The following is a 22,326-nucleotide window of genomic DNA, read 5'->3' as shown; positions in this document are numbered from 1 at the left end:
CATTCATCTGTCGATGGACATCTTGGCTCTCTCCATAGTTTGGCTATTGTGGACATTGCTGCTATAAACATCAGGGTGCACATACACCTTAGGATCCCTACATTTGTATCTTTGGGGGTAAATATCCAGTAGTGCAATTGCTGGATCATATGATAGCTCTATTTTCAACTTTTTGAGGAACCTCCATACTGTTTTCCAGAGTGGGCTGCACCAGCTTGCATTCCCACCAACACTGTAGGAGGATTTCCCTTCCTCCGCATCCTCACCAACATCTGTCATTTCCTGACTTGTTAATTTTAGCCATTCTGACTAGTGTGAGGTGGTATCTCATTGAGGTTTTGATTTGGATTTCCCTGATGCCGAGCGATGTTGAGCACTTTTCAATATGTCTGTTGCCAATTTGGATGTCTTCTTTGGAAAAATGTCCATTCATGTCTTCTGCCCATTTCTTGATTGGATCATTTGTTCTTTGGGTATTGAGTTTGATAAGTTCTTTATAAATTTTGGATACTAGCCCTTTATCTGATATGTCATTTGCAAATATCTATTCACCATTCGGTCGGTTGTCTTTTGGTTTTGTTGACTGTTTCTTTTTCTGTGCAAAAGCTTTTCATCTTGATGAAGTCCCAATAGTTCATTTTTGCCTTTGCTTCCCTTGCTTTTGCTGGTGATTCTAGGAGGAAGTTGCTGTGGTTGAGGTCGAAGAGGTTGCTGCCTGTGTTCTCTTTTAGGATGTTGATGGACTCCTGTCTCACACTGAGGTCTTTCAACCATTTGGAGTCTATTTTTGTGTGTGGTGTAAGGAAATGGTCCAGTTTCATTCTTCTGTATGTAGCTGTCCAATAGAGTTGCTCATAATATGTTCTTATAGTTGTTTGTATTTCTTTGGTGTTGGTTGTGATCTCTCCTCTTTCATTCATGATTTTGTTGATTTGGGTCATTTCTCTTTTCTTTTGGATAAATCTGGCCAGGGGTTTATCAATCTTGTTAATTCTTTCAAAGAACCAGCTCCTAGTTTCGTTGATCTGTTCTACTGTTCTTTTGGTTTCTAGTTCATTGATTTCTGCTCTGATCTTTACTATTTCTCTTCTTCTGCTGGGTTTAGGCTTTATTTGCTGTTTTTTCTCCAGCTCCTTTAGGTGTAGGGTTAGGTTGTGTACTTGAGACCTTTCTTGTTTCTTGAGAAAGGCTTCTATTGCTATATACTTTCCTCTTAGGACTGCCTTGGCTGCTTCCCAAAGATTTTGAATAGTTGTGTTTTCATTTTCATTTGTTTCCATGAATTTTTTTTATTTCTTCTTTAATTTCCTGGTTGACCCATTCATTCTTTAGTAGGATGCTCTTTAGCCTCCATGTATTTGAGTTCTTTCCAACTTTCCTGTTATGATTGAGTTCTAGTTTCAAAGCATTGGGGTCCAAAAATATACAGGGAATGATCCCAAACTTTTGGTATCAGTTGAGACCTGATTTGTGACCTAGGATGTGATCTATTCTGGAGAATGTTCCATGGGCACTAGAGAAGAATGTGTATTCTGTTGCTTTGGAATGGAATGTTCTGAATATGTCTGTGAGGTCCATTTGGTCCAGTGTGTCATTTAAAGTCTTTATTTCCTTGTTGATCTTCTGCTTAGACGATCTGTCCATTTCAGTGAGGGGGGTGTTAAAGTCCCCCACTATTATTGTATTGTTGTCAATGTGTTTCTTCGCTTTTGTTATTAATTGCCTTATAGAATTGGCTGGTCCCATGTTAGGGGCAGATATTTACAATTGTTAGATCTTCTTGTTGGATAGACCCTTTAAGTAGGATATAGTGTCCTTCCCCATCTCTTATTACAGTCTTTGGTTTAAAATCTAATTTGTCTGATATAAGGATTGCCACCCCAGCTTTCTTTTGGTGTCCATTAGCATGGTAAATTGTTTTCCACCCCTTTACTTTCAATCTGGATGTGTCTTTGGGTCTAAAATGAGTCTCTTGCAGACAGCATATTGATGGGTCTTGTTTTTTAATCCAATCTGATAGCCTGTGTCTTTTGATTGGGGCATTTAGCCCATTTACATTCAGGGTAATTATTGAAAGATAGGAATTTAGTGCCATTGTATGGCCTGTAAGGTGACTGTTACTGTATATTGTCTGTGTTCCTTTCTGGTCTCTGTTGCTTTTAGGCTCTCTCTTTGCTTAGAGGACCTCTTTCAATATTTCTTGTAGGTCTGGTTTTGTGTTTGCAAATTCCTTTAGTTTTTGTTTGTCTTGGAAGCTTTTTATCTCTCCTTCAATTTTCAATGACAGCCTAGCTGGATATAGTATTCTTGGCTGCATATTTTTCTCATTTAGTGCTCTGAATATATCATACCATTCCTTTTTGGCCTGTGAGGTCTCTGTGGGTAGGTCTGTTGCCAATCTAATATTTCTACCATTGTAGGTTACATCTCCTCCCGAGCTGCTTTCAGGATTTTCTCTTTGTCTCTGAGACTCATAAGTTTTACTATTAGATGTTGGGGTGTTGACCTATTTTTATTAATTTTGAGAGGGGTTCTCTGTGCCTCCTGGATTTTGATGCCTGTTTCATTCCCCAAATTAGGGAAGTTGTCTCTCTAATTTGTTCCAGTATACCTTCTGCCCCTCTCTCTCTTTCTTCTTCTTCTGGGATCCCAATTATTTTAAGTTGTCTCATCTTATGGAATCGCTTATCTCTCGAATTCTGCCCTCGTGATCCAGTAGTTCTTTATCTCTCTTTTTCTCAGTTTCTTTATTTTCCATCATTTTGTCTTCTATATCACTGATTCCCTCCTCTGCCTCATTTATCCTAGCAGTTAGTGCCCCCATTTTTGTTTGCACCTCATTAATAGCCTTTTTGATTTTGACTTGGTTAGATTTTAGTTCTTTTATTTCTCTAGGAAGGGTTTCTCTAATAACTTCCATGTTTGTTCAAGCCCAGCTAGTATCTTTAAAATCATCATTCGGAACTCTAGTTCCAACATCGTACTAATGTCCATATTGAGTAGGTCCCTGGCAGTTGGTACTGCCTCTTTTTCTTTTTGTTGAGGTGATTTTTTCCATCTTGTCATTTTGTCCAGAGGAGAATAGATGAATGAGAGAACAAAATGCTAACAGGGTAACAACGTCCCCAGAAAATATAGCCTAAACAAATCAGAAAAGACCTAAAGCCAGGGGGAAAGAAAGGGAAAGAAAGAAAAAAGAAAAAGAAAAAAAAAAAAAAAAGAAAGAAAAAGATAAAGATAAAAAAAAAGAAAAACAGAACAAAACAAAGAAAGCAGACAATGATCAAATATGATCAGGCTGGTGCATAGATCAGTGCCACACACTAGATTTTGGGTGTATTTTGGTTTGTTAGAAGAAAGTGCCTCCCAAATATTTAAAGAAAGAAAAACTTATATATGTACAAAAATAAGGGTTGATACAATGAAGGAATGGAATATGACTGTAAAGATGAAAATTATAAAAGATTTAATAAAAGGAATTGATAAGATATGAAGTTGTTTGAAAAAAGAAAGAAGAGGATTTAAAAAAAAAAGAGAGAAAAAAGGGAGAGAGTGTAATCAGGCAGGAGACTAGAACAAAGCCATACACTAGAGATTTAGGGTATATTTTGATCTGTTAGAAGAAACTGTATCTGAAAATTTTAAAGAGAGAAAAACTTATATATATATATGCCAAAAATAAGGGTAACTACTATGAAGGGATAGAATATGACTCTAAAAATGAAAAATAAAAAAAAAATTAAGGGATTGATAAAATGTTGGTTGAAAAAGGGAAAAAGAAAAATTAAAAAAAAAAAAAAACAGTTAAAAAACATTAACTTTGAAAGACTAAAGAATCCCGGTAAAAAAGCCATGGATTCTATGTGCAGTATTCCCCTAGCACTGGCATTCTGCCATTCTCGTTGATCGGTAAACCTGGTCTTGTCTGGCTGTTCTTGCTGATCTTCTGGGGGAGGGGCCTGTTGCCATGGTTTCCAAATGTCTTTGCTGGCAGTGGAATTGCCCCACCCTTGCCTGGTCTGGGGTAAATAATCTGCTTGGGTTTACTCTCAGGAGCTTTTGTTCCCTGCAAGCTTTCCATGCAGTTTTCGAGGCCGAGAGTGAAAATGGTGGCCTCCCAATCTCCACCCCACAGGAGCCAAGAACTCGGGGCCCTGCTCCTCAGTAAGCCCCAGAGAAAAGCAGTCGATCACTCCTGTCTCCCCGGTCTCTGGCTGCACTCCGTGCTCACCTGGCCTGTGACCGAGCGTTTCTATCTTTGGCACCTGAGTCGGTGTGGAGTCTCCAAACCCAGCAGATCCCTGTGGTGCGCTCCTGAGCCACTCTTCCCAGGGGAGGAAGGGGAGTCTCCCCGGATCTGCTGCTTGTTGGGTCCCTGCTGGAGGAGCAGTGGCCCGACTGTGCTGCAGATCACAATTTATGGCAATCTGGAGCTGAGGGCCTGCCCCTCGGCTCCATCTCTGCAGCCGGCTTTCCCACTCCGATACCTGGGAGCTCTGCCACACTCAGGCACCCCTGGTCTTCCTGTGACCCCAAGGGTCCTCCGACCACACTGTCCCATGAGGGTTCCACCCCCCGCTTAGCCACTGGAGCGACATCCCTCAGTGGAGCTGACTTCTAAAAGTTCCGATTTTGTGCTCCATGGCTCTATCACTTGCCAGAAGCGGCCGACAGAGGCCCCTCCCCCGCCGTCTAACCTCCAGAATATTGCTTGGGATTCACTTCTCCGCATGTCCTACCTTCCAGAAAGTGGTCGTTTTTCTGTTCAGAGGGTTGTTGCTATTCTTTTCTTCGATCTGTTGAGTTTGTAGGTGTTCGGAATGGTTTGATCCCTATCCAGCTGAATTTCCGAGACCAGACGAAATCCAGGTCTTCTACTCCTCTGCCATCTTGCTCCGCCCCCCTCCCCCATGAAGTGACAAGACACCCCCTTGGGGCTGATTGCCAAGATAATCAACCATGTGATTAGAAGTTTGAAACTTTGGAACTTACAGTCCCATCCTCTGGCATCCAGGGAGGAAGAGGGACTGGAGGTTGAATCAGTTGCTGAAGGCCAGTGATTTAATAAATCATGACTATGTAATAAAGCCTCCCTAAAAACCCAAAAGGACAGGGTTTAGAGAGCTGCCAGGTTGGGCCTATTTGGAGATGTGTGGAAAATGGTGCAACTGGAGAAGGCGTGGAAGCTCCTCACCCTTCCCACGTAGTTTGCTCTATGCATCTTCTTCATCTGGCTGTTCTGAGTTATAAAAGTTAAATCTAGTAAGTAAAATGTTTCTCTGAGTTCTGTGAGCCACTCTAGTGTATTAATCAAACCCAAAGAGGAAGTTGTGGGAGCTGATTTATAGCCAGGGGGTCAGAAGTACAGGTAATAACCTGTGCCTGCAACTGGCTCTGAAGTGGGGTGGAGGGCAGTCTTATAGGACTGAACCCTTAACTTGTGAGATCTGATGCTATCTCTGGGTAGGTAGTGTTGGAACTGAATCACAGAACACTCATTTGGTGTCCAGAGAATTGCTTGTTGGTGTGGGGAAGCCTCCACTATAATTTAAGTTCTATTACACACCAATGAACATTAGTTGAATTGGAACGCCATAGTTTTATTTTTCTATATATTTGGGATAGCCGATATTTTTTAAGTGTTTTATAATCTGCATAGTGTGGCTTTTAATCAGAATTAAGTATTCCATCATTATGTTTTATTTTTATTTTAATCTAAAAATGTTCCTCAATTTGCACCTATATGTCACTCAAATCTAAAAACAAGTCAGTTGGGACTAAAATCTAAAATAACATGTAATCTATAAAAATGTAGATAAAAACATAAAATTCTGTGTTTACAATTTTTCCTATTGAAGAGATATAAGCAAAATCATCTTGTTTCTTTGTCAGTGTGTCCTTTTTTCCCAATGAGTACCACATCTGAAGTCAGAAGAAGCATGAATTGTAATATGCTGCACTAATTTGATCTGTTTACTTTCAGAGAGCCATATCCTAGAAGATGTCAACAAGTGTATCATAGCATTGAGAGACCAGGATGCTGATAATGTAGACCGTGCTGCAGGTGCTATCAGAGGACGGGCAGCAAGAGTTGCTCACATTGTCACAGGTGAAATGGACAGTTATGAGCCAGGAGCTTACACTGAAGGTGTGATGAGAAATGTTAACTTCCTTACAAGTACAGGTAAGTCTCAGTCCCCAGTAACAGCTGCACTGTTCCTGATACTTGATTCCATGTAGCTACCAAATATTCATACACATGGCAAGCAGATCTCTACCTGTGTTGCTTGTTTTGAAATGGAGCTACTCTCCCATCTGATAGGTCCTTGAATCTTGTGGTTATATGATTTGAAATTTATTTCTAGAAGTAAATATTTTCATTGGAAAAAACAAGTCTTTTATAAATATATGCATTATATAAATTACCCACAGGCCTTAGCCATTTATGAATGTTTATTAACACCGTAAGTGTTAGGTATATAATTAGGCCAGATGTGATAAGTATGTAATCGTTTCCAAATTCTCTTTTAGCTGTATCATTGGTACCCCCAGGTTTTTGTTTACATTTCTTAAACAGCAAACTTATCCTGCGTTTCCAGAGAAATGCTCTGTGCCTTCTTCCACGGTCTGTTTGCAAAAGAGCATTTTATTCTTTTACATAATCTTCTTTGATTACTTAAGAAATATGGAATCATTGTTTTGGTTGCAGCACCCAGGTTAATAGTTTCTAAATCAGCCAGTAAATGCTTATTTTGAATCACTCGTTAAAATGCATTCTTATCTTTAACGCTATTGACATTTCTCTATGAAACTTACAGAAGCATTTGAATTCAATGGATTTAGAACAAAATGGATATAATTTGAAGGAAGGCAATCAATTATTTTTAGAAGTCATCATGGCAGAACCTTTTCCTGTGAAAACCCTTTGTGCTCTGTGAAATCCCCAGGATGAAGTTTTTTTTAGTAATTACCTCTTAATACTAGGGTGATGGTGCACCCATTATTACTAAAATATTAGAAATTCCATTCTTAAGTCATCGATTCTATCTAGAGAATTATTCCTTAGTTATGGATAGGGCATATCAAATTTGGACAATATGCACATTCTTTAGTGAAAGTGGTAGAAGGAATGAGGATGGGTGATTTTGAGGGGACAGGAGAGGGCTGCTACTTAAAACTAAATGACTAAGAGAAACATATCAACAGTCAAATAAACCTTCACTAGGGACTAGTCCTGAAGAGGTATACTGCAAGGTAAGCTGAGCAAGGTTTGTAGAGAATTAATGATTAATGTTGCTATTTTCCTAACATCTTGAAAATCATTGATGAATCTTGGCATATAGTTTTCTCATGATCTCTTTAAAAATATTTCTAAAATAGTGAAACATTGAAGATAGGCTAAGGAAAGATGGAGGAAGTGCATCTGCAACTCTTGATGTCATATTTCTACAACTCAAAAGCCACTGATGTTACAAATAAGGTACATGGTAGATCTCATGTGGCACGTACCACACATACCACATAATGAGGTATGGCAATGTATTTACTTAATGGAGATGATTGTGTTATGGGAGTTCTGCGTCTCTTCTACAAACTAAATTTGACTGGTCTTTCCTTATTGGTCAAATCAAGTACAGAGTTATCTGATTTTTTTTTCTACTTTCTGAGAATGGAATTGTAAGTAAAAGAAGAATGCATCAGGGGTTCTATTTTTAGCCAAATAAAAATTTCCTGCAGGGAACTGAATAGGTCTAGTCTACCAGGATTTTACATGTATCTTGCCACTATCTCAGTTTTTTAATCATATTAGCAGTGTATTGTGAACACATTATTGTGGTCACGATGTCTACCAAGTTTACAGCTTTAGTTTCCATAGCATAGAGTTTATATCTCTATGAGCAAAGTGGTGAAAATGAAATTCTAAACTGTCCAGGATGTAAAGTGTGTTGTGGGAACCCTGTTCACAATCAATTCTTAGAATCTGAAATAAGAAAATAAAAATTAAGCAAAGTTATTTACACATTTAATTACAAGTTTGTCAATAGCTTTATGATTTATAATGACCTTACACAATAAATAACCAATATGGCTACAAAATCCATTCATGCAGAAGATAGAGAAGTCCTTTTTCCTCTAATTAGTTGTATGTAACTTTAATTAAAATTCTCCAGGTAAATTATGTCCTATGCCCCAATATAATAAATACAGAATGATTCTGGGTTGTTCTGTAAGTCTCATTATTAATGTAACTATAATTTATGACTTTCCAATTTTGTCATTTTAGTTTTTCAGATAATTTTTTGGTTTATCTTTGGGGAAGGATTCTCATTGTTCTATTATTTGTCTAATTCCAAACTTTTCTCCAGTTTTTCTTGAAATTTATCAAAAGCATATCTCACTAAAGGGAATTCTGAGCAATAAATTAGATGAAAGTGCTAATTAGATCAGTTTGATCTTAACCAAAGTTGAAATACGTGAGCATTTTCCCTCCCGTAGAGATATTGTCTATGAAAAATACTTTCAACTATTCTATCCTCCATTATTAAATAACAGAAGACGTTCATCTTTGTTCAGATCTGCTCGTAACTTGGACTTATTATTTATAAATAATCATCAAATTAAGTAATTGGAAATGTTATGTTTTGTGTCATGAAGCCTTAATAGTTCACATTTTATCAAGTGAATGGTCTATCTATGTGGCCTATTTTTCTTTGCTCTTATACAGTTCTCAGGTCTTGACCCTGCTTCCTGAAAATAACTTAATAAGGAACTATTGTGAATTGTTTTTGTTACTGAGACTTCCTTAACACTGCAAAATTTGCCTTAAAGTACTGTAATCAATGATGAAACCTAAGACATGCTTATCTAAATCACAGTGTTTTTGGAACACTGCACCTTTGATTTTAATCAGACTTTGTGGCTCATTAGCACATTTTCAAGATTTGATGATCTTCTGAGTGTTTTCTCAGCATTAGGAAGCAGAGCTGCCCTGTTACATTTTAGGAATTTGCATTGTTCATAAACCTTAGCAGTTGGTTTTAAGTGAAATGTAGGCAATATCTGGAATGCTGCATTTCACTCAACAGAGGCATGATTTTGTAATCTCCATGTGATATTCTTTATTCTGCCCAGTTTTTTTTTCCCTTTTACGAAGCTTCTTCATCTGTCAGGAATTCCTGATAGGGGAGAGGAACTATATTAGCTTTTTTTTCTGTTAAGTAGCAAACTTTCTCAATTTTAATGTGAAGGCTTAGAAGTTATATTCTTAACACCAACTTCAGTTCTTTCATACTAGGCTGGGGAGAAACCTAAACAAAGAGGGAACTGATAACAGTATTTTTTGTATCTGATTTATGGACTCTTACCAAATTCAGAAATTAGCAGGCCCCAAAGCATCTGTTGCAAACCACCAAACTTCTCCTGGTTTCAGTGTCAGCCAGTCTCATAGACCAAACAGAACAGGCACATATATGAACCTGACCGAGACATCCTGGTGGCATCCACTGCTGGCAACTTGTAGTAAAGGCAAGTAAAATGTCATTTATCAAGTACTTCATCAGGCCCAAACTGGAAAACTTGGACCCAGAATCGTCCCCCTAATAGAATGGAGAAGAGTCACATGGTTGCAATTTTTCTTTTTAAAGACACATGAGATAGTTGAAAATAATCTCGAGCCAACAAATATTTCCAAAATTTTCTTGTAAATTTTTCTTGTGACCAATTTAAACAATAGACTTTTAAAATGAATTTTATCTAAAAATTATTTTAAAAATTTTAATAGCAGCAACTCCTATCAAGTCCCTTTCATTTAATATTTTTCACATAAAAATATCCTACATTTTGTAGCCAGATTAAAACATGTTTACTTACTTTTCTTATGTTGCATCTCTGGTCTATAACCTTAAATAATTATAGGATAAAATACAAAGGTTTTAATTTTTGTAGTTTTTACACTCCACAATCCAGCAGAGGTTGAAAATTCATGGTCCGTATACTAGATATGACTCAAAGTGACACAAAGAATTTTTATGTGTCCAGTAGAGTTTTGACCAACATAATTTTGTTTTAAGAATTAGTTCCTAATGTTATACATACACACACACACACACGCACACACATACACACATATATTTACCACAGATTATTGGCATATCCTGATAAATGGGAAAGTCTGGCAATACTAGGGCAGAGTTTGCCTGGAGCTTAGTGATGTTTTCCTTTTCTTTGAGCCTGGACCATACTCTCCTACACTCCCTTTCATTATATACCTAGACTGCTTCACTCACTTAATTTATCTATCTGAACTTTGTAGGCATTTGAGTTCACCTAAACATGCATTCCTGTGTGTGTGTGTGTGTGTGTGTGTTCCTATTGTGAGCCAAAGGCACTTTCTACTCATCTAAGTTGGTAGTTTCACATTTTATTTTCACATTTTATCCATCTTTCAAGAAATAGCTTACATCCCATGTCTTCTAGGAACCTTTCTTTACTCCCTCTGGCAATAGTGAATTCTTTCTGACTTCATGTACTGTAGATTTTAAAGGACTTGCTACTCAGTTGAATCATTCCAGACAACTATATGCTGTTGATGAACTCTTCAGAAATACTTACATGGAAATGACTTTTCCTTCAAATAGAATGTAAGTTATAAAAGGAAAGGAAACTTGTATGTCTTGCGTTTATTTGTTTCTCTTTGCATCTCTTCCAGACCTACCATTATGTCTTGCGTGTGCTAGATTAAAACAAAACAAAACAGCAAAACAACTCTTGCATTGTGTCTATATGCCTGTACTAATTCTATTCCAGCAGTGAAAAGTCTTTTCTTCTCTACTGACCCTCTAAAATTATAGTTATTTTCCAACACTTTCTCAAATGCCACCACCTTTGCATAGGAGCTTCTGATTGCTCTATTATCTGTGTTACCATGGATGAGCTTGTTTTTTAGTTAATGCTTATTTCACTTTTCCTTGTATAGTCAGTCATTTACATACAAGTTTCCCCAACTAGATTATAACATCCTTAAAGGCAGACACCATACTTTATTATTTTTATATTTCCCAGTAGCATTTTACCCATAGTGGAGGTGCCCAAGTACTTTTACCAGCTTAAAACTTAAAATTCACTACAATATTGTACTGTGAAACATTGTAATACGGTTAAGCAAGAGAACAAGTTATCATCCCAGTTCAGGAAAAGCAAAAAGCAAAACTCAAAAATAGTGGACTATGTCAAAGGCTGGGCAGAGAAACGGTCAGGGAAGTGATTAATTACTGTCCAGAGTGAGATATTAGCTACTTACAGAAAACTTGGGGTCAGATGTTTAAAAGATCCTTAGCAAGCTTTTGAACAAGAGATCGTGACTTTTATGTATTCTATTACTTATAGGAACTGTCTTTGAATGGCATCTGGTGTAAGATCCCGCTGAACCTAATTTCACTAATGGTTCTAGCAACTCCCTGTAAGGGGTAGCAACCATGCCTTCAAATTCAGAAACTGCTGCTGGTGAACTTCCTTCCCCTGGTAACAGTTTGAGACAGGACCTCCAGTTAGTATTTTCTTCCTTTTGGCCTCAGCTCTAATCTGACACCCTTTAACACAGTCAGAGAGCATTAACAGGAAGCTTCTATCTGCCGATCATTTGGCTAACCTGGATAAACAAGTGTATCCATGTTGGTGATGCCAAAATCAGAAGTTAAATGACAACCCAGCCTCTTTATAGAAGAGGAAGATCCCATGGCTTCAGATGTACTTCTGTGGCTGCAGGATTTGGGTATCCTGGGCCAGCATTGTGAGTTAAAGAAAGCAGTTACTAGAACTTCTGAGTGGAAAACCTGTTTTCTGCCTAAAGATAATTGGATTTGAATAGGATCCATATCTAGTTAGTGGGCTGAGGATACTTCTTTATCTTGCCATTTTAATTAATTGGAAATATAAACCTGTCAGGAAAAGAGAAGTGCTATAAAAACTGAGATCTGTATATCCTGGGGATGCAAAAGCTTTTTGACCTTTTTGGTAAGGTTAGATCCTGAAATAAGTGCATGGAATAACTTAAAAAACCACAGTTGATAATAACTTTATTAATAAAAGAATACATTAATAAAAGAATACATTCTGACATGGCAGAAATTTTATTGTCAAAAGAGGAAATAATATAGAGTGCTTAAAAATGGATTTCAGAAAATCATAAAGAGGGCGTAAAATATTCCTATGTCTGGACTATGTAAACTATGTAACTTTGAGGCTGATGCTAAATGAGGTATGAGTAGGAAAGGCCTAAAAGGAAGGAAACATTGGAAAAAGAAGTGGAGAATATGGACCCGCTGAGTGGATGTGCACCAGTGCAAAGAGGTTCTTTAAGTCTAAAACTCCGATGACCAGGCTTTGATGCATGTTCTCCAGCCAAGGAAGATATTATCTAGAAAGAGAAATAGATCACACCTTTCTTTCTCATCTTATTTGCACATACTTTCAGTAAAAAGATTAATTCAGATTTATTTTATGGGCCTTTATGTGGTAGGGATAAATACAACAATAACTCATATATAAAGGATTAGGCATGAAGTTCCAGTTTTAGCTCTGGATTCCAAACAGTGGAATCTATGACTAACTCAAGTAGAAAAACAGACAAACACACAAACACAGGAAGATAGACTACAAGGGATGCCACATATTAGAATTCAGCTAGTCATCCCGAAGAGTAGTCATGTGAGGTGCCCTTCCAGCCCTCTCTGAACATTTAATGCCATTATTGGCATCCTAATGTTATAACACTGGACCCTACAGGTGGTACATTCATTTGTCACCACATTCCAGATATTTCCATCAATGGAATAAAAACCTAAACAAACTCCTGCTTTTGTCTCACTTGCCGTGAATTCAACTTCCCTAGCAGAGGCATCATATCCCAAGAGAGTGTAAATCATGTGCCCACACCCTGACTGTCGGTATGGGGGCGGGGGTTGGCAAGTCCTGGCTTTGAGCTTCTGTGGAGATAGTGCTTGGCCTCACGCTGAGACCCTCATACAGGCAGACTCCCTGGCACAAGAACAGGCTTTGGAGTCTGTGAGCAAAGGGATATGGGCATGTCAAAGAGCAGGAGAGGAGGAACATCAACAAGGGAGTAAAAGGACCCAGAAATGCTGCTGTAATCACCCAGTTAGGAGCACTGCCTTTCAGCATCCTGTTTGCCAAACCCAATCTTTTTGATGGTCTATAAAACTTAAAGACAAGTATAAAAGCATGCTTTATTCCTGATAGATGTATTAAATGAGGTATTATGGTAGCACTTCAAATCTAAGTTTGTTCCAGGGTGGATGTGCCTTAGCAGAATATCTGATGTGAATGTGATTCTGCTGCCAAGAGAGTGTGAAAGGTAGACATATAGGAATCTGTGAAGTCTGGGGAAAAAGTGATAAAAACATTTGTCCTTCAATGATTTCTTCCTTTGTTCTTTAATAACAATGACAAGAAAACAGTAATGGGATTGTATCCTATTATTGTTCACAGGTAGAATGAAACTGTATCAAAATAAATGATTTTGTTTTAAATCCAAAGGACAGGGAGTTTGACTTCATTTATTTTAAGATCTGCTAAGTACTAAATATTTTTTGTAACAGCATAAACCAGTGTCTTCTAAAATCATAGTGTGTACATAGCCCCTGGGAAAGAGTAGTGGCTATTTAAGGTCAGAGAGAATCAGAGGCTCTGGAGTCCTAAGCAGTGTTAGGTCCCTCCCAGCAATCCTGAGAGCTACAGGGATGAATACCTTAACACATCAATAACCCGTTCAAGCACACCCTTGTCACAACACAGGAAACTCTGGGCTAGGCTATTATCTACTGGCTAATCAGACAATTAAGTCTCTTTATAGGAGAATTACTGTAAAATGTTTTGAGAGCTCTAACATAGTATATGTTTTTTTAAAATGTAGACAAATATCTGGCAGGAGTCTCCTTCCTTCTACTCCATCTTGAAAGTCAGATTTATGAAACTAATGAAATAACTCCCTTTAGTTGTTACAAATATCTATTTCATGTATTAATAGCCCTGGGTGGTAATGATAGTTAATTTTACTTTTTTAGAGATCTTAATATGTAGTCTGGAAAGTCTGGTTATATATTTATTGATGTGAGCTGGTAAAATTTTACATACTCATCTGTAAAACTAAATTTGAGATTCAAGTTCACTGAGACTAGAAAATAAACTGAAGTGGTAGGTCTCTCAGATTTTCTTTTCTCTGGCTTTGAAGTGAGCAGTAACCATGTGAATGTATAAATCAGATTGCATTTCCTCTGGTGTTAAATAATTGGTGCACATAGTAGAGCTTAATTGGCAATAGTTTTAGCCATTTCATCTCCAGCCTCTCTTTCCCAACTGTCTTTCATATCATGTTTTTCCTGGGATTCTTTAAATGTAGTCCTGTTTGTGTGGGCATACCACAATGGACAGGAGGACATTGCCACATTTCCCAGATGAGAGTATGTGTAGTGAGTGAAGATTTAAGCATTTCTAAGGTAAATAGCGCCTATAGCTGTTGGCAGAAGAAGACAGTATTGCATTTATATTATTAAGCTTTGTGGCTATAAAAGCAAATGCTGAAAAATCCTATCATTGTAAAGACAGAAACAAATGATCAGGCCCACATCTTCAAATAACAGGGCTATCTATAAGCTTTGTTAATAGATGTGAGTATTTTCTTCAGTGAAGTCAACAAGTTGTTTATCATAATTGGGTGAGTTAAAGATTATTTCACCTCTTGGTATAAACTATAAACTTGGGAAAAACTATAAACATATTCTGTATCTCAGGATTTTTAATGGAGGAAGAAGAGATGATTTGACTGAAGGAAGAAAGGGTATTTTCAATGACAGCCACAGTTGGGAGAACAAGACCAGGAGCAGATCAAGTGGAATAAACATTGGTCAGTTTTCCATTAACCAACTCAGTGAGGATAGAGATAGTTCAAGAAAAAATAAAGAAATTTTAGGCAACTGGAAATTCTTTCTCACTGTGTGCCCATGCTGATTTCTGTGGACATATATTTTCATTTCCCAAGTTAAATTTTCAAGCTAATGGTAATTGCAACTTCCTCTTTCGTCAATTACAAAAGAAAGTATTACTGTTTAACAATCCCACATAGCAGGCTAAGGACCTTGGAACAAGTTTCTTCTGAAATGTATTAGTAACCCAGTGGTACCTTGGAAAATGTAATATATTCTGGTGATCACCCACCATTTACTTTTACTGTCTGCCAAAATCTATAGCAGTTAAAGTTAAGTGAACAATTTATATTATAAAATTTTTCTGCTGATGTAGGGGTTTTTAAAGGTATCATTTATTATAAACACTGCTGGCAGTATTTCTTTAAGGTTCCAGATATTCTAAAGTCTATGTTGATTGTAGGTTACAGTGATCTAAGAAAGGCTATGTGCATTCTTTTACCACTTGCCTCAAAATTCCTATGTAACCAGAAAGAGGAATTAAGAGTATTGATAAAAAAAAATTAATAATAAAAATTGAGGGAAGAAGCAGTAAGTTAAAATATTATACTTCTCTTACCATCTCTCCTACTTAATTTTTCTTTCTACCAAGTGTACTTCTATATGGGAATTGTTTATTATTTGTGTTTATTAATATATTTATGCTGGGGCACCTGGGTAGCTCAGTCAGTTAAGCATCTGCCTTCCGCTGAAGTCACAGTCCTGGAATCCCGGGGCGGAAGCCTGCATCTCATTGGGCTCCCTGCTCAGCAGGGAGTCTGCTTCTCTCTCTGCCCCTCCCCCTGCTTGTGCGCTCTCTCTCTCTCTCAAATAAATAAAATATTAAAAATATACATTTATCCTATCTTCGCAATTATAATCAAATGATTTTGAGACCAGAGGCTTAAAATGTGTTTTTCCCCCTTGTTTTTTATCTATTTAAAAAGTTAACAAGAAGGCAGACTGACAAGATATATCTATCCCACCTTTGTTTAACATCCCTTTAAAGTAACAGTAAAGGGACACAAAAGGGAATAAACCCATAGTAACAAATTCATGGGTGTGGCCTCATCAGGAAAAAACTGAACCCAGAAGATAGAAAGTATCTGGAAACATGCAGATAGAAGAAAGAGAGTAGCAAACCTCTCAATCCAGAATATGCACAAATAGAGGTCATCAAAGAGATTAAGGTTCCATCTTGCCTGAGACTGACTGACCAGCAACAGTGGATTCTGGAAAGCAACCAAGCAATGGCTTCACATTCAGTGAGCAAATTAATTTGAACTTAGAATACTACATTCATCCAAAATGTGTGGTAAAATAAAAAGTTTTTTTGTCTGCATAAGAACCCAGAGTATCTAAGTTGCACAAATTCTTTTTGAGAAATAACTTGCAAAGACAAACGAGGAAAAAACAGACCTAGTAAGAGATGGAAAACTGATCGTGAATCTAACTCAGGAATGTAATGGATAAAATGACAAGATGGCAGATCCCTACTAGCTCTATAAAGTGACTGATCCAAAATAGAACAGAAAGTCAAGAGACTGCAAGAAAAAAAAAAAAATTCTGAAAAGAGCCTGGAGTACATTCAGACAAACAAAATCACTCAATCACTCACATGACAAAGAAAGCAATTCGCTATCCTCTTTAAAAGATATTAGTACAGAAATCCCACCAAGCAGGCTTAGAATATCATGAACCTAACTACAGAATTTTAAAACTTTATAACTTTGATTGTATTGTTATCAGCTTATACTTAGTTATTTATATTTGCTTATTGTTTATATTTGTCATGTGTTTTGTCTTTGTCAAAAACCAGATTTCTTACATGGTAAATATTATCTTTTTTGCCCATTATGAATTTATATCTATATATATGTATGCATAAATGACATATGCACACATATACATACATACGCATATGTTTATATCCATTTATAATAATACAGTATATATAGATATTTTATCATATCACTTATTATATTTAATATTATTATAACTGTGCAAGTACACATGCTATATTATATGTAAAATAATTGTTTTGTGTTTATTAGTCATAGTGTAAAATAGAGTTATCTTACAGCATGACTGGGACATCTCCAGGGGTGTCTGGAAGTCTGGTACTGACTGTCGGCTATGATAAAGATGATGGACTAACTAGTAATTTAGAATGTGTTTATTGGTGGCTTACACGATTGATGGCTTACACTTGTTTAACTAGTAACATTGCTCAGCTTGGCTATATGACCAGTGGGACATAAAAGACTCTACTGGAATCTTTGGCCTGTACTCTCCCAAACCCACACTTCTTTGCATATATCTTGATGGTTCATAATGCAGAAAATGAAGTGCATTTTGTGTGATTAAGAAAGGACTCTATAGATGTGCCTACAAATCTCCAGGTCTTGATGCTGGCTGGCACATTCTATCTCCTGCTTTGCTGTATTCTTGAATAAGTTTCATGTGAGTACATTCTATAGAATTTTTCAAACTCTTTTAATTATACAACCTTGTGTAACTATTGCATCATAACTCATTTATCCCCCCCAAATGTATTTGAAGATACCAATAAAAACACACACACATAGTCACTCTCACACACCTACTTTTTAAAAAGATTTTATTTATTTATTTATTAGAGAGAGAGAGGGAGAGGAGCAGAGGGAGGGGCAGAAGGAAAGGGAGAAGCAGACTCCCCGCTGAGCAGGAAGCCCAACATGGGGCTTGGGGTGGGGCTCAATCCCAGAATCCCAGGACCCTGGGATCATGACCTGAGCCAAAAGCAGATGCTTAACCTACTGAGCCACCCAAGAGCCCCTCACACATCTACTTTAATCATACAGAATAAGGCAATTAGGTTTTGTTGTTAATTGCTTTTTTTTCCTTTTTTGGAAGTCCTCAGTAAGCTTTCATAATCGGATATAATGCAGCCTGAATTGATGGATCCTCCTTTGTTTTTTTTTTTTCCTGATGTCTTTTCTAGCTCTGAAAACTTAGTGGCTAATTTTTTTTTTTATTTAGAATAATTGACTTACACAATATATCCCAATAGTGAATGGACAAGCCTTTCTCATCAGTGCTGACTCAGCCTTTTATGGCTTGTTTTCTCCAGTACTGTGATCTGTCCGCCAAATTACCATTTCATTACCCTGCCTCCTTAAAAACTGTACAATAGCAAAACTTACCCTCTCTATATTAGTTATCTATTGCTGCATAAAAAATTACCCTAAAATTTAGCAAATTAAGACAATAAACATTTACTGTCTCACCGTTTCTGAGAGTCAGGAATCTGAAAGCAGCTTACCTGGGTGGTTCTGGCTCAGGGGCTCTCATGAGGTTGCAGTTAAGCTTTTGGCCAGGGTTGCCCTCATCCAAGTCTCAACCAGGGCTGAAGGATCTGCTTCCAAGCTCATTCACATGGCTGTTAGCAGGAGACTTCAGTTTCCTGCTATGTGGCCCTCTTCATATGCTGCCTGAGTGTTCTCACAATATGGCAACTCACTTCCCTCAGAGCGAGCAATCCAAACAAGGGAGAGAGTAAGAGAAAGAGAGAGCCTAGGGTGGAAGTCACCTTTTTGTATAATCTAATTTCTGAGGTGGTATACCATCATTTTTGCTATATTCAATTTGTTAAAAGGGAGTTACTAAGTTCAATGGGTTACTAAGCCACTTGAAGACAGGGTATAAATATCAGGATGCAAGGTCATTGGGCCATTTAACAGATTGCTTACCATAACTTCTGATTTTTTTTTTGTTTGTTTTTTTACTTTTTTAAATTAACATATAATGTATTATTTGTTTCAGGGGTAGAGGTCTGTGATTCATCAGTCTTACACAATTCACAGCGCTCACCATAGCACATACCCTCCCCAATGTCCATCACCCAACCACCCTATTCCTCCCACCCCCCTACACTCCAGCAATCCTCAGTTTGTTTCCTGAGAGTAAGAGTCTCTTATGGTTTGTCTCCCTCTCTGGTTTCATCCTATTTAATTTTTCCCTCGCTTCCACTATGATCCTCTGTCTTGTTCCTCAAATTCCTCCTATCAGTGAGATCATATGATAATTGTCTTTCTCTGATTGATGTATTTCACTTAGCATAATACCCTCTAGTTCCATCCATGTTGTTGCAAATGGCAAGATTTCATTTTTTGATGACTGCAGCATAATATTCCATTGTATATATATATACCACATCTTCTTTACCCATTCATCTGTTGATGGATATCTAGGCTTTTTCCATAGTTTGGCTATTGTGGACATTGCTGCCCTAAATATTGGGGTGCAGGTGCCCATTCAGATCACTATATTTGTATCTTTGGGGTAAATACCCAGTAGTGCAATTGCTGGGTCATAGGGTAGCTCTATTTTCAACTTTTTGAGGAACCTCCATACTGTTTTCCAGAGTGGCTGCACCAGCTTGCATTCCCACCAACAGTGTAGGAGGGTTCCCCTTCTTCCGCATCCTCACCAACATCTGTCGTTTCCTGACTTGTTAATTTTAGCCATTCTGACTGGTGTGAGGTGGTATCTCATTGAGGTTTTGATTTGTATTTCCCTGATGCCGAGCGATGTTGAGCACTTTTTCATGTGTCTGTTGGCCATTTGGATGTCTTCTTTGGAAAAATGTCCATTCATCTCTTCTGCCCATTTCTTGATTGGATTCTTTGTTCTTTAGGTGTTGAGTTTGATGAGTTCTTTATAGATTTTGGATACTAGCCCTTTATCTGATATGTCATTTGCAAATATCTATTCCCATTCTGTCAGTTGTCTTTTGGTTTTGTTGACTGTTTCCTTTGCTGTGCAGAAGCTTTTTATCTTGATGAAGTCCCAAAGTTCAATTTTGCCCTTGCTTCCCTTGCCCTGGCAATGTTTCTAGGAGGAAGTTGCTGTGGTTGAGGTCGAAGAGGTTGCTGCCTGGGTTCTCCTCAAGGATATTGATGGATTCCTGTCTCACATTCAGGTCTTTCATTCATTTTGAGTCTATTTTTGTGTGTGGTGTAAGGAAATGGTCCAGTTTCATTCTTCTGCATGTGGCTGTCCAATTTTCCCAACACCGTTTGTTGAAGAGACTGCCTTTTTTCCATTGGACATTCTTTCCTGCTTTGTCGAAGATTAGTTGACCATAGAGTTGAGGGTCCATTGCTGGGCTCCCTGTTCTGCTCCATTGATCTATGTGTCTGTTTTTGTGCCAGTACTATACTGTCTTGTTGATGACTGCTTCATAATAGAGCTTGAAGTCCGGAATTCTGATGCCACCGGCTTTGCTCTTCTTTTTCAACATACCTCTGGCTATTCGAGGTCTTTTCTGGTTCCATACAAATTTTAGGATTATTTGTTCCATTTCTTTGAAGAAGGTTGATGGTATTTTGATAGGCATTGCATTAAATGTGTAGATTGCTCTAGGTAGCATAGACAGTTTCACAATATTTGTTCTTCCAATCAATGAGCACGGAACGTTTTTCCATTTCTTTGTGTCTTCCTCAATTTCTTTCATGAGTATTCTATAGTTTTCTGAGTACAGATCCTTTGCCTCTTTGGTTAGATTTATTCCTAGGTATCTTATGGCTTTGGGTGCAACTATAAATGGGATTGACTCCTTAATTTCTCTTTCTTCTGTCTCATTGTTTGTGTATAGAAATGCAACTGATTTCTGTGCATTGATTTTATATCCTGCCACTTTACTGTATTCCTGTATGAGTTCTAGCAGTTTTGGGGAGGAATCTTTTGGGTTTTCCACATAAAGTATCATATTATCTGCAGAGTAAGAGTTTGATTTCTTCTTTGCTGATTCAGATGTCTTTTATTTCTTTTTGTTGTCTGATTGCTGTGGCTAGGACCTCTAATACTATGTTGAATAGCAGTGGTGATAGTGGAGATCCCTACTGTGTTTCTGACCTTAGGGGAGAAGCTCTCAGTTTTTCCCCATTGAGAATGATACTTGCTGTGGGTTTTTCATAGTTGGCTTTTATAATATTGAGGTATGTACCCTCTATCCCTACACTGTGAAGAGTTTTGATCAAGGAAGGATGCTGTACTTTGTCAAATGCTTTTTCTGCATCTATTGAGAGGATCATGTGGTTCTTGTTCTTTCTTTTATTAATGTATTGTATCACATTGATTGATTTGTGGATGTTGAACCAACCTTGCAGCCCAGGGATAAATCCCACTTGGTCGTGGTGAATAATCTTTTTAGTGTACTGTTGGATCCTATTGGCTAGTATTTTGGTGAGAATTTTTGCATCCAGGTTTATCAGGAATATTGGTCTGTAATTCTCCTTTTTGATGGGATCTTTGTCTAGTTTTGGGATCAAGGTAATGCTGGCCTCATAAAATGAGTTTGGAAGTTTTCCTTCCATTTCTATTTTTTGGAACAGTTTCAGAATAGGTATTAATTCTTTAAATGTTTGGTAGAATTCCTCTGGGAAGCCATCTGGCCCTGGGCTTTTGTTTGTTGGGAGATTTTTGATTACTGCTTCAATTTCCTTAGTGGTTGTGGGTCTCTTCAGGTTTTCTATTTCTTCAGTTTTGGTAGTTGCTACATCTCTAGGAATGCATCCATTTCTTCCAGATTATCTAATTTGCTGGCATAGAGTTACTCATAATATGTTCTTATAATTGTTTGTATTTCTTTGCTGTTGGTTGTGATCTCTCCTCTTTCATTCATGATTTTATTTATTTGGGTTGTTTCTCTTTTCTTTTTGATAAGTCTGGGCAGGGGGTTATCAATCTTATTAATTCTTTCAAAGAACCAGGTCCTAGTTTATTGATCTGTTCTACTCTTCTTTTGGTTTCTATTTCTTTGATTTCTGCTCTGGCCTTTATTATTTCTCTTCTCCTGTTGGGTTTAGGCTTTATTTGCTGTTCTTTCTCCATCTCCTTTAAGTGTAGGTTTAGGTTGTGTATTTGAGAACTTTCTTATTTCTTGAGAAAGGCTTGTATTGCTATATACTTTCCTCTTGGGACCACCTTTGCTGTATCCCAAAGATTTTGAACAGTTGTGTTTTCATTTTTATTTGTTTCCATGATTTTTTTTTAACTCCTCTTTAATTTCCTGGTTGACCCATTCATTCTTTAGTAGGATGCTCTTTAGCCTCCATGTATTTGAGTTCTTTCCAACTTTCTTCTTGTGATTGAGTTCTAGTTTCAAAGCATTGTGGTCCGAATATATGCAGGGAATGATCCCAATCTTTTGGTACTAGTTGAGACCTGAATTGTGACCCAGGTTGTGATCCATTTTGGATAATGTTCTATGTACACTAGAGAAGAATGTGTATTCTGTTGCTTTGGGGTGGAATGTTCTGAATATGTCTGTGAAGTCCATTTGGTCCAGTGTGTCCTTTAAAGC

The 22,326-nt window shown here is 37.5% G+C and overlaps 1 protein-coding gene across 1 annotated transcript in view; it reads left to right on the top strand.

Moving 5' to 3' along the window:
* The window catches only part of LOC118018595 (catenin alpha-3-like), a 1,827,095-nt gene that overhangs the window by 1,369,343 nt on the left and 435,426 nt on the right, over nucleotides 1–22,326 (top strand). Inside the window, exon 13 of the mRNA XM_035017231.1 lies at nucleotides 5,984–6,184. Coding sequence (XP_034873122.1) covers nucleotides 5,984–6,184 — 201 coding nt within the window. The remainder of the gene's footprint in view (nucleotides 1–5,983; nucleotides 6,185–22,326) is intronic.

Source organism: Mirounga leonina, unplaced genomic scaffold (assembly GCF_011800145.1).
Source record: "Mirounga leonina isolate KUSES-001 unplaced genomic scaffold, KU_Mleo_1.0 Mir_107, whole genome shotgun sequence".
Classification (NCBI taxonomy): Eukaryota; Metazoa; Chordata; class Mammalia; order Carnivora; family Phocidae; genus Mirounga; species Mirounga leonina.
The sequence above is the reverse complement of the archived record's forward strand: the minus strand, read 5'-3'. Positions and strand labels throughout refer to the sequence as shown.